Source organism: Cololabis saira, chromosome 6 (assembly GCF_033807715.1).
Source record: "Cololabis saira isolate AMF1-May2022 chromosome 6, fColSai1.1, whole genome shotgun sequence".
NCBI classification, from domain to species: Eukaryota; Metazoa; Chordata; class Actinopteri; order Beloniformes; family Belonidae; genus Cololabis; species Cololabis saira.
The window spans coordinates 14,566,872-14,582,592 of NC_084592.1; the positions used below are offsets into that span (position 1 = coordinate 14,566,872).

Here is a 15,721-nt window from a genome sequence, read left to right on the forward strand (position 1 = left end):
ATATGATAAAATCCACCATCCCCCCTGATTTCTTTTTACAACTTGAGTACTTCACGTCACTTCCTGCCGTTGGGAGGAAGTGACATGTCACAGCAGCAGTAGCAGCACCGCTCTGCTATTTCCCGTTTATCCTGGCCGAAACAAGATGACATTATATAATATTATTATATACGGATATTATAATATAAATATAATATAATAATATTATTATACTTAATATTATACTTATGACATATACGTATCACTTAGCAACCAAACACCCCTGCATTGCATTATGGGAAGTTTCTGCTCGGCTAGTGTCCATCAATTCATACTAATACATTTATCCGGAATGAGTATGGATAGAGCATACTATTGAGTACGTACTAATGTTTCGGACGCACTAAAAAAATCTCACAAACTGTTTTTGCATACTCATTAGGGGCGAAGCAACTTCGGACACAGCCGTAGAGTCTGATCTAATGGGAGATGATGAGCGGTCAGGGGGGATGAAGGAGTGCGGACAAGTTCACTCGGCTCTCTTTCCTGTCAGACGTCAGGAAACCTGCTCGGTCAGCAGGTCATCAGGGTCTGGTGCGTCATCGCCGCAGCAACGCCACGGGGGGGGGGGTCACCAGTATTTAGTGAACTTGCAGGATCTGTGTTCAGTTGTTCTGTTGTGTCAACACTGAAACATTATGTAAATGCTTGTGAACGTATGTGCAGATTAGTGAAAGAAGGTATTAAAGTGTAAAAACACTAAACAAAAAAATTACCCAAAGGACGAAACTTTGTGAGATAATGTGTTCAACTGTAGCTCGGTGAGTCCTCAGTCTGTGAAAGACTCGTTTCAGACGTGCTCGCGGTGCAAAAACAAGCCGAGACGGCAGACAGACGGTTTAGGAAGTGAACTTTATTTAAATAAATAGCCACATAAATAAACAATCTTTGTGAACAAATATTCTGTCCTTCCTTTCCTCTTTCCGTTCCTCCCTCCCACACACACACTCACACACACACACACACACACACACACACATGCACACACACAAAGATGTGCTCAAACTCACACAGTCAAGTAACGAATCAGGAAAAAAAAAACATGAAATACTTCTTATTATCCAAAGTTTATCAAAAGGGTCAACTCGCAGACTTGCATCGGGAGCCGTAGTGTTTCAACAGTTATGTGTTTTTTTTTTTTTTTTTTTTTTCATCATGAGAAACAAAACCAATAAAACAAAAAAAAACATTAATGAGAAATAGGAATAAAGTGCAAATTCTGCTTCTGGTTAAACCGTGAGCTCGAAGGTCAGAGAGACCGTCGGCGGGGCGTCCGGGCGAACAGCCGCTGACGTAGCCGGCCGCCGTTTCTCCCTCGGGTCGGAGAGCTCTGATCGCCAGTTTGTTCGGGTAAAGGCACAAGTGTCGGTCGTGAGTCCAATCAACCAAAAAAAAAAAAAGAAATAAACACTTTCCAAGACACGACCTGGAAAAATACTGCTCTCTGTCGAGATGTTTAACAGATATGAGAGAACTAGTGAAAGTAAACGCTGTCGCGTCACCTGACCCGCCTGCACACGTTTCCACCCAGCGTCCTGCACTATACGGTATTGCTATGTTGTGAATTATTTATTTATTTTTCAGCTTCCTTTTTTCTTGTTCTTTTCTAGAAAAGTAAAAAAAAAAACAAAAGAATATCACCGTGGCCATGACAGCAACAGCTAGCGATATTAACAACAGGTGTAGCATGGCGGCGGCGGCGGAAGCTTTTCCTACAGAGAACACGCCAACATGGAGGCCGACCGCCGCGCTACATCTTCAGACAGCATTCAAAGTGAAAAGTATTCAGTAGTGTATCCTCGATTGATCCCCCCCCCGTCTCTTGTGCTTTGGTTGAACCCAAAACTCTTCCTCTCGGCTCCAGAGCCGCGAGCGCGCTGCAGCATTTTTGAAATGCCTTCCTGCAGATTTACAACAGTTTCATGGCGACTAGTACCTTCTCTGGTCGGCTGGCGAGCGGAGCGACGAAGGAAATTAAAGGTAAAAGCAAAACGGAGCGCCCTCAGGCAACTTTACATGTAATTCTGACTATTCTTGGCGGAGCCTCATCTTTCCATCGTATTTAAAGTATTGCACGGTTCCCAGTCTTTGTTCAGTCGTAATAAATGGTGCTGATGTATCGTTGGTTTGGAGTTTGGGCTAAAACCTCCCAGATTTGGACCTCGTTGCCTGAGGAGGTAGTAAAGGAGTCTAACGTGAAGCCGCCGAGCCGACTGACGTACCAAACCCGCGATTCAGTTTTGGCTGAAGAGGATGTAGCACGTCTTTTTGAAGCTTGAGGTAAAAAAGCAGCGTTGAGCAGCTAAAATAATCTTGAACGGAGGAAGAAAAAAGGAAAAATGTCACAGTTTCAACGTAAATCTGAGTCCTCAGGGGAACACTTGTGAGCTCGGGGGGGGGGCTCGCTGCTACAGAGAAATGTCTCTTCAGGAAGGCGAACAAAGTGGGAGAAACATGAATAAAGGAGGAATTTTGGTCTCATCTGTTCAAGCAAAAAACAATATAAAACATCCGTGAAAGAAAGAGAAGAGCTGACGGGAGGTGGGGGGGCTGAAGTTGACTTAGACGGCATCGTGAGGAGCAAATGTCTCGGCTAACGTCCGCTCCAGTTTCATTCAAGTGAGTCCATCAGGAAGCTGGAAGAGTCTTTCAGTCTATTATTGCTTTTTCTGGACCTCGGACACGAATTCGACGCCTCGTCCAGAGTTTGGTTATTGCTTAGTCGTTAGCTTATATATCTCCAAAACAAACACGAAACAAACGCATATCTGTGCACACATCCTCACGTGTGTACCTCATGTTAAATAAATGTGTCACTTGCATCTGCTGCTCGATCGTCCTCCGTTGTGCTCGTTTCCGCCGGGTTTATTGCCCGGTTTGCACACCTTTCCTATGAACTGTGTCCGTGGTGGTGGCGGCGGCGGCGATGGCATTACTTCACCATCACGCAGCTGCTGAGCTGCTGCTGCCCCACCAGGCCCAGCTCCGGGGCGTTGGGGTCGGCCGCCGGGCTCCTGCCCCACACGGTGGGTCTGGACGGGGCGGCGTGGGCGGCGGGATGCTGGAGGCCGGAGTACGGGTAAGGGCGGGGGTGCTGGCTGATGTGCAGGCGCGCCTCCAGGAGGTAGGCGGCGGACGCCACGGGCGACAGCGAGGAGAAGGAGGAGCAGCCGGAGTACGGACTGTCCAGCGTCTGGTGCCACGGCAGGCCGGCCGAGGCCCGCGGCTGAGGAGGCTGGGCGGGCTGGGCGGCCGCGTCGAACATGGAGGGGGCGGTGAACAGGGAGGTGGCTGGAGGTGGCGAGGACTGCTGCTGCTGCGCCAGGAAGAGCAGGGGATTCTGGGCTGGTCCCGTCTGAGCGGCTTGGACCTGAGGCTGCGGTTGGTGCTGAATCTGTAGCATCCTGGAAAACAGACACCGACGATCAGACTGAGGACAAACTCCAGGAAACCCAACCCCGACTCTGTCGAGGCATACAAACTTATCCCCCCACCCTTTTAACACTTTAAAACCCTCAGACAGACGTGGTCCGTGTACTTCGCAGCCATCCGTTTTTTGTTTTGAAATGACAAAATAAAAATAGAGAAATAATCCAAAATAATCCATTTCCCATCTTTTGTTTTGATAATAAAAAACAGAAAAAGGAAAACGGATCGTTATCCATTATCTGTTATACGTTATCCGATTTCATTGATGTGTTTGAAAATCGAAATTGGGAATTAAAATAGCGAGTAGAAAACTCTTTTCTCTATTTCCTATTCATTTCCAACGGGGGGGGGCAGTATGTTAGAGTTCAGTACATGTTATTATTGATTGGACGCTGCTTTTTTTTGGACGCTGCAGCTGAACGGACTGTCACAACATCACTGCAGTTTCATGATGGAGTGAAGACCGATTACAGATTAAACTCATGTTTCACTCCCAGGTTTCATATTTGATTTATTTTCTGTTTCAACATTAAAAAAATCTAAAACTGTTCATTTTCAATCTGATCAACAAAAGAACCAGAAACAACTTTCTTCATTTATTACTGCGCATGTGCAATCCCCCCATTTGTCCAATTCTTGTTTTCAGTATCCTTGGAAACGAATAGGAAATAGAGAAAAGAGTTTTCCACTCGCTGTTTTAATTCCCAATTTCGATTTTCAAACACATCAATGAAATTGGATAACGGATAACGGATAATGGATAACGATCCGTTTTCCGTTTTTTATTATCAAAACAAAAGAGGAAACGGATTATTTTGGATTATTTCTCTATTTTTATTTTGTCATTTCAAAACAAAAAACGGATGGCCGCGAAGTACATGGACCCAGACGTGACGTAAGACGCAGGATTAGATCTCACCTTTGCTGGTGGAGCACCTCCTCCAGCATGCTGCGGTGCTCAGAGAAGGCCGGACCCAGTGACCCCCGGCTGCCGCGGTTACAGGAGGGCGGAGAGGCGGACTGCCTGGTCAGACCCTTGATCTTATTTAATCCCAGAAGCCCTTTCGTGCGCGTGTTTTTCCTCAGTTGTTGGCGGAATGCTTTGAGGCCTGCAGAGAAACGTTTGGAAAGTGTTACTTGAAATCCCTCGGACCCTTGAGAGTGGTACAGTACAGACTAGTGTTGTTTCTGTCAGCCTGTTTCGATTTTAATTTTAGTCTAGTCTTTGGGTCGAGCTATCATTTTAGTTTTTATTCGTTTGAGTCACGTTCATTCTCCTTTTAGTCGTGTCAAGTTTCAGTCGACTAAAAGTCTGAGCATTTTAGTCTTATTTTAGTCAAAATTGTCCAGGACCATTTTCGTCTCATTTTAGTCAAAGATTGTATTCAGCCAAACCCATTTTACAATTCTAACAAGGTTATCTTATTATTATATTATTGTTACCTTATGGACTCAAGAATACATTCATTCCAGATACAGAAGACGCTCTAATTTGAGTTTACAACATATTTATTTTTCTGCATTTCTGCATTTCTATCTTTTTCTTTTTCCACAACAGTTCAGTTTTCTTTTCTACGTCTATGTAGGAAAGTGTATCCAAAGATGGTCCCTTCTTCTTCTCCCGGCCCGGAGTTTTTATTTTGTAATCTACATTTTAGTCTCGTTTTTATTCGTCTACGATATTTCATCACATATTTAATTATCGTTATCGTCACATGACCAGCATTTTCGTTGCGTCTCGTCTCGTTTTCCTCAGGTGATAAAGGTTCGTTGACGACGATATTTAGTCATAATTTTCGTTGACGAAAGCAACTTTAGTGCAGACTTATGCTGGATTAGATGACGTGGGAGATGCTTCAGGGATCAGTACCTTGTGTGAGCGAGGTGTCGGAGGCCCGGCGGCCCTCCTGGAAGCTGGCGGTGGGCAGGCTGCCCTGAGCCTGGGGCAGGAGGTGCGAGGAGAGGGTTAGAGGACCTCCAGCAGGCAGCAGACCTCCAGCCTCCGACACCACCAGCGTCGACATCTCGCCCATGACAGCTTGTAGGGTGGGGGCGGGGCTGGACGAGGACTTCAGACAGCTGTCCGAGGAGGCTCCGTCCGAGGGGCTAACCACAATACCTGCAGAAGCACGACCAAAATCAGCTTCTGCATCCAGTTAACCCGTTACTGTCTTTGGGTCAAAATGACCTACCGGTAATTCTCCTATCCTTCTTTCCTCCTGCTCTCTGCTTCCTTCTCCCTTCCTCTTTTCTCCTTTCCTTCTTTCTTTCCTTCTTTCCTTCTTTCCTTCTTTCCTTCCTTCCTTCCTTCCTTCCTTCCTTCCTTCCTTCCTTCCTTCCTTCCTTCCTTCCTTCCTTCCTTCCTTCCTTCCTTCCATCCTTCCTTCCTTCCTTCCTTCCTTCCTTCCTTCCTTCCTTCCTTCCTTCCTTCCTTCCTTCCTTCCTTCTTTCCTTCCTTCCTTCCTTCCTTCCTTCCTTCCATCCTTCCTTCCTTCCTTCCTTCCTTCCTTCCTTCTTTCCTCCCTCCCTCCCTCCCTCCCTTCCTTATTTCCTCCCTTCCTTCTTTCCTCCCTTCTTTCCTTCTTTTCTCCCTTCCGTTCTTCTTTCCTTCCTTCCTTCTTTCCTCCCTTCCTTTCTTCTTTCCTTCCTTCCTTATTTCCTCCCTTCCTTCTTTCCTCCCTTCCTTTCTTCTTTCCTTCCTTCCTTATTTCCTCCCTTCCTTCTTTCCTCCCTTCCTTCCTTCTTTCCTCCCTTCCTTTCTTCTTTCCTCCCTTCTTTCCTTCCTTCCTTCTTTTCTCCCTTCCTTATTTCCTTCCTTCCTTCTTTCCTCCCTTCTTTCCTTCCTTCCTTCCTTTCTCCCTCCCTTCCTTCTTTCCTTCCTTCCTTCTTTCCTCCCTTCCTTCCTTCCTTTCTCCCTTCCTTCCTTCTTTCCTTCCTTCCTTCCTTCCTTCCTTCCTTCTTTCCTTCTTTCCTTCCTTCCTTCCTTCTTTCCTTCCTTCCTTCCTTCTTCCTTCCTCCATCCTTGACCCGTGGACAGCACATGGATGTAATAGATATTCCTGTTCCTTGGACTGTATGTGAATGGTACTTACATGGGGGGTTGCACTGGTGGAAGCGGGCGGAGACCTCGGCCAGGGTGTGTCTGCGGGAGGTGGTGGTGGGGGGGTGCAGGGGCCCGAGGGTCTGCGTGGCCTCCTCCTCCTCCAGGTCTCGGGGCCGCACCTCCTCGCTGATGCTGGTCTCCAGCAGGCTGTTGGGGGAGATGGAGCGGTTCCAGAGCAGCCGGTTCAGGCTGGCCTCCACCGGGAACACCACGCGCTGGAAAGCAGACGGACGCAAAACCGTTAGTGAAGTTCGGGAATAAGCGACGTCGGGATTGCAGGTTCTTGTTTCGCGAGGCTTACCTGGAACAACCCGCCCTGGTCGCACTCCACCTCCGGGTACACGGGGGCAGCGGTTTTGGCCGGGAGGGAAAACGACACGGGTCTGAAACTGTCGGCCGTCTTCATGATCACCTGGAAGAGACGAACAGAAGACAGAGCTTTAGACCTGGAGCAGAGGGTCGGGGCGAGACTATCACGAGCTTTCTTACAAAAGAAAGTGATTCGAGTTTTATCATGGAGCAAATTTAATGCTCCCTCTGATTCTCCTTTTTTATGGATATACGCTTCTGAAACTTACTGAGTGTAACATTTTCCACAATGCCTGTGTAATGTATAATGTAGTGTTTAGACTCAATGACAGACTCTGTCATCTCATCCTCATTTATGCTCCCACTCATGAACACACCACAAGGGGAAAGCAACTTTTTAAGGCGAAAGAAAAGGACACTGAAATGTACAAGTTTCAGTGTAACCTGTAAAGGTTCAAAAATTTGTAATGAGATTGATAGTGCTGGATCTCTCTCAATTAAAAAAAAAAGACTAAAACAAAACAAAAATTGTTATTAAATTGTCTCTTATTAATTTTTTTTTTTTTTTTTTTACTTTTTATTTTGTCTTTTTCAAGTTCAACAGAAAGGAAATAGAAAAAAAAAATAATAAAAATAAAAGATGATAGTAACAATCATAACATAACTACCTGGGGGAGATGTAATATTTTGCCATTGTTTTCTTTCCCTTCTTTAAGGGCATGGCTGGGATTTGACCTTAAATGTAAATGACCATTTTTGCCACTTTTGAGCAAAATCCCTTCCTCTAATTCTCAAACAAAAAGTCAATTATGTCTCTTATTAAATTTTTTATGTACCAATACCTGATGTATTATTTTTATAAGAATATATTTGTATCTAGGAAATCTGAGGAGGTCTCAGGATTTTATTGTGTTTTTTTTCTTATTTAGGTTATAAGGTTAATATACTGTATGTATATGTATTATATGTGTAATTTATAGTTGTTTTTCTGTGTGACTGGGCCCCTATTCATAAGCTACAGTAGCTTCTGGGGAGTCCCATTTTACAAACCTCAATTGATAGATTATTATCTGTATTTGTGTTTTTTTAATTATTTGTAAATAAACTCTAAACTAAACTAAACTAAACGCCGCTCACCTCTGAGCCGGTGGAGTCGCTGGTGCTCCGGGGCCGCTGGCTCCAGGTCCCGCACTGACGGCTGAGCTGCTGGCCGCGGTGCTCCCTCACCCGCTCCAGCAGCAGGTAGTAGATGGCGGAGAAGTGGTTGTAGCTGCTGCTCTGCAGAGACTGAGGAGGAGAAGGAGAATCATGTTAATTACCCATCTCGAGTCCTGCACCAGTGTGTTTTTTATCGTACTGAAAGCAGTTGTTCTGTTACCTCGATGGTTCTCTGGCGGTCGATGCCCAGCGTGTTCATGATGCCCAGCACGGGTTCGCTGTAGTCTCCCAGGTTGGAGTTGTACTCGGTGATGGAGCGGCAGAGGGTCTGCTGGGCCGCCGTGGGGTCCGCCTGCATCCAGCGGTGCTGCTTGATCTGGGCCACGGAGATCCTCTTGGCCGGGTCCACCACCAGCATCTTACGGATCAGGTTTTCACAGTCTGGAGGACAGAAAGACCAACACTGAGCGTCTGGTGGTGTCTAACCTAGACGGAGCTAGTAATCAGCAGGGACTGCCGGGGGATTGTGGGTATACCTTCGGACATGAAGAAGGGGATTCGGAAACGTCCCTCCGTGACTCTTTGTCTGAGCGTGGGGAGGCTCGGCCCGTCGAACGGGAGAGAGCCGCAAACAAGAACGTAGAGGACGACCCCGAGGCTCTGTGGAGGAAGGATGAGGATAACAGATCATTATACTGTACATACACAACATATTTCTTTAAAAAACAGTTTTTTATTATTTATATTTTGTATTCGGTATTTTATTTTTGTATTAAGATTTGCAGATTTTGTATTGTATTGTAAGGCCTTTGAAGATGACAATTTTGTATTGTGTTGCACATGTCACAATTGACAATAAAAATAATAAAAAAATATAATAAAAAAAAATAATAAGAATAATAAATAATAATTGTATTATTATAATAAAATAATTATAATAATAAAAAATAATACAATTATATAATAAGCATAAAAATAATAAATAATTAATTTATTATTATTATAAAATTATTAAAATAGAAAGAAATATACAATAATATATATTAATAATAAATAAAAATTCTATAATAATAATACAATTATTATTATTATTATAAAAATATACAATTATATATATATATATATATATATATATATATATATATATATATATATATATATATATATATATATATATATATATATATTTATTAATAATAAATAATTATTTTATTATTATAATAATGATTTAAAAAAAAAGGAAATTAAGTACACATTTCCTCATTTGGACTTACCCAGATGTCCAGCTGGGGTCCCTCGTACTCCTTCCCCTCGAACACTTCCGGGGCGGCGTAAGGCGGGCTGCCGCACCACGTGGACAAAGGCTCGCCTGCGTTGTAGAAGTTTCCGAATCCAAAGTCTGCGAGGGAACAACGGAGGTGCAGAGCTGTTTTGTTATTCAGATATTTAACTAAGAGACGGCTGCTGCTTCCTGCTCTGAAGGTTAAGTTCTGTCTGCGTGAGAAGCAGCGAGCGTGTGTGCTGAACTCGTTCCCCTCCGGCTTGATAACAGTCTTGGGTGAAATTAGCGAGTCGCTCTCGTTTAATTACCACACAGGCACAAAAAACCCTGATTTAATTAGAGCCGTTCGGCTATCAAAAAGCAGCAGATTCACACTTCAGAACAATTAGCTCCGTCTCACGCTGCGCATCACCCTCCCCGCCAGCGAAGCAGAAACCATGGCAACAGGAGCAAACGGGGCATCCGCCGGGGGGAAACCTACCAGCCAGTTTGATGTTCATGTTGGCGTCCAGCAGCAGGTTCTCGGTTTTCAGGTCGCGGTGAACGATGTGGTGCCGATGGCAGTAGTCCACCGCCGTGAGGATCTGCCAGAACTTCTTCCGGGCCTCGTCTTCACTCATGCGGCCATTTGAGGTCAGGTAGTCTGGGGGGATGGAAGGGGGAGCATTTAAATTCAGGTACTACACATGTGACAGAAGTGATTCTGACATTCGTCGGCCGGCGCCGCCAGGATGGACAAGAGGGAACTTACCAAACATCTCTCCGTTCTTTGCATACTCCGTCACGATGTACAGCATGTCTTTGGTCTCCATGACCTACGAGAGAGAAACACATGACGTTTACAACAACTGTCATGAGCATTAAAGGGCGTTCATTTACTTCTCAGTCCCCATCTCAAGCCTGACACATCCTCTAACTACTCCCGTCTCACGCTTCTCCGTACACTTGCATCCACACAGACGGATCGGGCCTTTTCTGTATATTAAACAAAGCATTTGTGCCGTCGAGAGGCTGAACTCCAAGTATTTTCCTAGAGATCACAGAAGGCTCTCGGTTCCCCATGCGAGGAGCCGCGGGGATACGGCAGCTAAACTGAAAGGTTGCACAACAAAGGGATTTTCGTCAGAAAACAAAAGGCCCGCGCCGGATAAGGCTGCGAGCCAGCACTCCACTGAATGTCACCGAATTCCCCTGAACGGAGACGGCTTTGTTTTCCACAAAGTTTTTGGAGGAATGCCTCCATACATGTTATGTCACCAGGAGGGGAAGCGGTTCTTTATCGGGGGCTCTCGGGAGCTCGTTCACCTTGAGGTGACGCTTACGTCACAGCTGCCTGGAACAGATACGGCACATCAAGGGGCCCGGGAGCCATAAATGCATCCACATATTATCTTTTGATTGCTGTATAATAGGTTGTTTGGATTTTAAACTTCAGGCTGGATCCCACAGATTAGACTATAATGTATAATTGCTTGTTTATAGTTTTAGGTTTGGAAAGATTTTGCTGCAGAGCCACCAGCGGGATCGTGTTGTGAGTCTTGAAAGGGAAACGTGCCACTGATACGAGGTGACAGGCAGGCTGAGAAGGCAAAGCCTTCCTTGATCCCTGACTAAGATGGAAAAATGGATGACAGGGGATGAGTGAACGCAGCAGCTGGCTTATCAGATCAAAGCTCCCTGCAGGACCCCCGAAAGATTGCACAGGAGCCGAGGGGCTCGCCGCCCTGTCACAAGACCGTCTAACGACACTTGAGAAGAGAACGAGGTTCTGCACACGGGAGGAAGCTCCGGCATCTGACCGGCATCTCCTCAGGGGACCAGAAAGTGTTAGGTGAGTCATGTGAGACGAGACCTCCGGCTGTCTTGCAGCTCAGCATCACGTCAGGTTTTCATAACCACCCAACAATACGCACTTTTATAAGACATAGCAGCTTTTCCTTTTGTTTAATCTTTGAATTTTTACCAACATCTGACTCGTGACAGCTTTATTTTTCCCAGAAGCACCAGTCGTAGGGGTGAACTCTGGAGAAAAACGTTGAAGACCCAACAAATAATAACCATAAGAAAGGAAAAATACTGCTTATCTATTAAATGAGTCGGGCATAAGCGCTGATAAAAAGCACCTAATGTGCCAGACGAAGATCCGTCCTCAAAGTGCACGCTTTGTCGGCTGATGTGTTCACGCTTACGTCATGTTGAGTTTACGTAAACTGTTTTCATTAGTTCTGCTTAAATAAAGCCAATTTGATATTTGAATCACAGGAATTGCTTTTATCACACACTTCTGCAGTCAATTTTAATATTTTGTTGCATATCTGCATCAACTGATCCAAAATATTCTGTCTTTTACTCTTGGTAGTAGTGAGCATGAACTATATCAAATCGTCAACTAAAATCTTTAAAGTTATTTGTTTTTGTTCGGGAAAGAAGGTTAGTATTAATATTAATGAGGTTAAATAAGGTTAATATTATTTTCTCTTTTGTATTGCACCAATCACAACAACAAATTCCTTGTGTGTGTTAAACCACTTGGCAATAAACTTTTTTCTGATTCTAATTAAAACAGAGAAAATGTGTTCATTTTACTTTTAAAAATAATGAATCAATTGTTAAAACTTGTTTGCAACCCATCATTTCTCATGGAAAGACGGCTTTAGTTTCAGATTTGACTGAAATGCCCCTTCAAATGTGTGTGTGTGTGTGTGTGGGGGGGAATTGTGGGGGCTCCCCCAGAAATAATGTCACGCTCTTGTTTTTTGCAGTCCAGACGTGACTTTGCAGAAAGAGCTGCTCGGAGGCTTGAAACCGGAGTGAAGTCATCGTGAGAAGCAGCAAAACAAAAGGGCAAATAAACCCAGAGAGAAGAAGAGTGAAAACGAATAGAAAGCCTATTGTGTGTGTGTGTGGGTGTGTGTTTGTCGACAGACGCGTGCCAAACTGCTTGCGAGGTCAGCTGAGTGGGAAAAAGCGGATTCTTCCCACTAAGTCTTCAATTTGATTAGGAGTAAAGCGGTGCTTTGTGAGGAGGCCTTCACGTGACACGCAGACACATTGCTCCTGGCTTTAACAGGTGCTAATTGGCAGCTTAACATCCCAGCGACCCTTCGCCAAAATCACCAAAAACATCTGAGAAATGCACCGTCCCCGACTCAGACGAGCATCCACAACGGGTTTTTGCACTTCACCCCATTCGTAAAGGAAATAGGCGTACCGACACAACGTACGCACAGGAACACACAGGCTGAGGTCAAAGGGGATTGCAGTAAAGCTGCTGTGCTGTACTTATGATTCAGAATCCTCTGAGAGCCAGGAGCTCACCTCAAGCCAGGGAAACCACTTAGACAGCAAATGCCCCTTGTTTTCGTCACACGTGGTGACACCGCTTGCACCCACGTATCTGCAATAACGATGCACGCCGCTCTGCAGTGCAAGCAGACCTGCACAGCTTTCTGCACCACATTCATGCACGCACTCAGACGGGTTCCCCCTGCACATGCAGCCATCATCACACACCTTCCTGTTTTTCTGCAGAAAATAAAGGTTTCACACACCTGGTAGAGTTTGATAATATGAGGGTGGTTCAGCAGCTTCATTATCTGGACTTCTCTGTAAATCTTCTCCAAGTTGGAGGGATTCAGCCGGGTCTTGTCTATTATCTTTATGGCCACCTGAGGGGAACAAGAAAGTAAATAAAATCAATTTCAGCATGCACATTAAAAAAAATAAATACATAAAAATGATGCAATGTAAATGAAAGGGAAAGGGAAAGGCCGCCGACCTGCGTCTTGGTGACTTTGTGTCTGGCCAGTTTCACCACTGCGAAGTTTCCTTTCCCCAGGGTCCGGATGATTTCGTAGAAGCCGACCTGCAGGGGCCTCTGCTGGGCAGGGCTGGTGTGAGCACCGCTGCTCGTCTCCGTCATGATCACCATGGTGCACCGACTGTACTTATAGTGTTTGGGAAAAATGAAGGCTTGTTCCTGCACGGACAGACACAGAGGAAGGTGCTGTATGTCACTGCAGAGTAGACAGGCGTTCGTCTGTTCAACAGTGCGACAATTATCCTGCCAAGCAAAGTAGTAGGTGGAAAAACCTATAATATCTTATTATCAGTGTGTTAAAATGTAATATAAAAATACTTTACTAATCTAGGAAGGGAAATTAAATAGTAATAAATACAAAATAATAATTAAATTCGCTAAAGAGCGGTTTAATTGTGTCTTGCCGCTTTTAATGTCGATGTAAAGCACTTAGAATTACCTTGTGTTGAATTGTGCTATATAAATAAACTTGCCTTGCCTTAATTATGAACCGATATTTCGGTAATAAAATATTTAGACTTTTTTTGCCCTTATAGTGAAAGTAATCGAAAGTGTGAAATAGAAAGTAAAGTAGACGAGGAAATAACCGGGCTGGCCAGAATCCAAACGATAAAGCTTTTGGGTTGTATCTGATCAAAATGACAATTAATAGCAGGTTAAAAGGAAATAAAGAGTATTTAAAAGTCTTACCTTTTAATAGGAAATAAACCGCCTCCTCTTAGAGTTCACAAAAAGTGCTTGACAAAAAGTAAACCATTCCAGCAGGGCGCCGACCATCAAAGCTGCGGGGCAACTTTTCTCCTCAAGTGTCGGGTCTGGAGCGGGACTGCGGCCGCCGTGCGCCTGAGAGCTCCAGCGGAATGCCGAGCAGCTGAGGGCTGCTGCGCTCACAGGGGGAACTCCTCCTCCTCCTCCTCTCCTCCCCTCCTCCTCCCTTCCTCCTCCCTTCCTCCCCCCGCCACCATAACAAATTGATACCCACCTTATTAACGTCACACCCGCGTCAGAGCGCCGGGCCGGGTGCACGGCAAGGCCGGGCCCGAGCGCAAGGCACGGGTTGCTATGGGCAACCGCGCGGCTCGGGCGCTTGGTGACGCGGGTGCTGATGGAGGGGTTGCTATGGCGACGGGGACGGTGACGTCAGCGCCAGGGATGTGTCACCACGTGATGATGGGCTGTTGCCGGCTGGTGCTCTTGCTGGGACCAGCTGCAGGAAGAGAAGAAGAGGGATGGAAAAAAAAAACTGCGCCGGTTCTTCTGGATCTGGTGGTTTTTTTATACTGTTTGCTGAGCTGTTTATGTTCCACTCGAGCTCACTGCGACGGAGGAAAGCGCAAGTGAGAAGTGGTTCAAGTTCTGTAAACAAACTCCTGCTGGCGTGAAAACTTCAGACAACTGTTTTTATCGTCAGTTAAACATATTTTCAGGAAATATAGAAAAAATGTAATATAATGTAACAATGTATAAACACCTAAAAAAACAAAAACAAGTAAGTAAGGAAATAAATGTAGATAATTATGTCTATTTGTAGCCTACAGTATATATGTGTATATATATGTATATGTATATGTATATGTATATATATATATATATATATATATATATATATATATATATATATATATATATATATATATATATATATATATATATATATATATATATATATGCTTGAGGGCACTTCAGAGACTGAGGATTGATGAGTCAACGGCAGTTGAACTTTTTGATAAACGTGGGAGCTTGTGCTGATAATATATTTACTTTGTCAATTGAATGACGATTTTTGCAACCGGATCATTTGTGATACATCACTTTTATATCTGAACAGATTTTGTGAATAATATATATCAGCTGCTTTCTGCTGATTTTCAGAACTGACAGTTCATGACTTCTTCTTCTAACTTTTATTTATTGTTTTGTGATGTGACCTATCATTTGGCTCATGGGAAAACAGATTATAGTGATTATATTCAAGCTTTTATTATTTCTGCAAACATTGATTTGTGCAAATATGAAGAAAAATGGACAGAAACCCAAAGCTGAAGCTGTTAGGCCACAAAGTTCTTTGGGGGCTTAAAGGAGCACAGAATATGAAACACAATATAATCAATAATGTCAATAATGGCATAGTCCATGTCTAATAATGAGTGTACAAAGGGTCCTAACAAAGGTGGAAGTTCCCCCATATATGAGTAGCTGCATGCATCAGAATTATAACTGCATAACAAACCATTTCTCTTTTATCTATTAAAGCAGCTCTAATTAGGTTTTGCAATTTTCAGTTCAGCAGGGTATACGACCAATCCCAGAGAAGGGAGGCCGCAATAGCTCTTTTTATCTTCTCCCTGTCTACATATTTGTTAATACCAAGTTTGACATAACCTAAAAGCCTTATATTTATGGATTTTAATGAGTTCCAGTCTCAAGCTTCCCAGAGAGTTCCTGTGATTTTGTTATCAGCACAACAGCAGAGAAAACCGTTTATATTCAGCTTAAACGAAATGTGGCGTGCTTGTGCATGTTTCTGCTGTTGCCGTGCAAATCTGCAAAGATTAACAAATAAACAAATATTGTCCGGAGA

The 15,721-nt window shown here is 44.2% G+C and overlaps 1 protein-coding gene across 1 annotated transcript; it reads right to left on the reverse strand.

Annotated features, from left to right (window-relative positions):
• Positions 1 to 872: 872 nt before the first annotated feature.
• sik1 (salt-inducible kinase 1) lies at positions 873 to 14,024 on the reverse strand. Its single transcript, XM_061723343.1, has 14 exons — positions 13,831 to 14,024; positions 13,099 to 13,299; positions 12,872 to 12,988; positions 10,072 to 10,135; positions 9,802 to 9,963; positions 9,313 to 9,437; positions 8,575 to 8,698; positions 8,259 to 8,479; positions 8,018 to 8,167; positions 6,873 to 6,983; positions 6,561 to 6,786; positions 5,339 to 5,587; positions 4,388 to 4,577; positions 873 to 3,443 (listed from the first exon to the last, which is right to left on the reverse strand). Exons 2-14 carry the CDS (start codon positions 13,249 to 13,251, stop codon positions 2,972 to 2,974), a joined length of 2,364 nt encoding a protein of 787 aa, XP_061579327.1. The 5' UTR covers positions 13,252 to 13,299; positions 13,831 to 14,024; the 3' UTR covers positions 873 to 2,971.
• Positions 14,025 to 15,721: the final 1,697 nt, after the last annotated feature.

Coding starts and splice junctions, on each gene's coding strand:
- sik1 (XM_061723343.1), bottom strand. CDS start 13,251: ATGGTGATCATGACGGAGACGAGCAGCGGTGCTCACACCAGCCCTGCC. Junction 5,588..6,560: donor CCACCAGTGCAACCCCCCAT/GTAAGTACCATT, acceptor GTGCTTCTGCAG/GTATTGTGGTTAGCCCCTCG. Junction 3,444..4,387: donor GAGGTGCTCCACCAGCAAAG/GTGAGATCTAAT, acceptor TCTGTTTTCCAG/GATGCTACAGATTCAGCACC.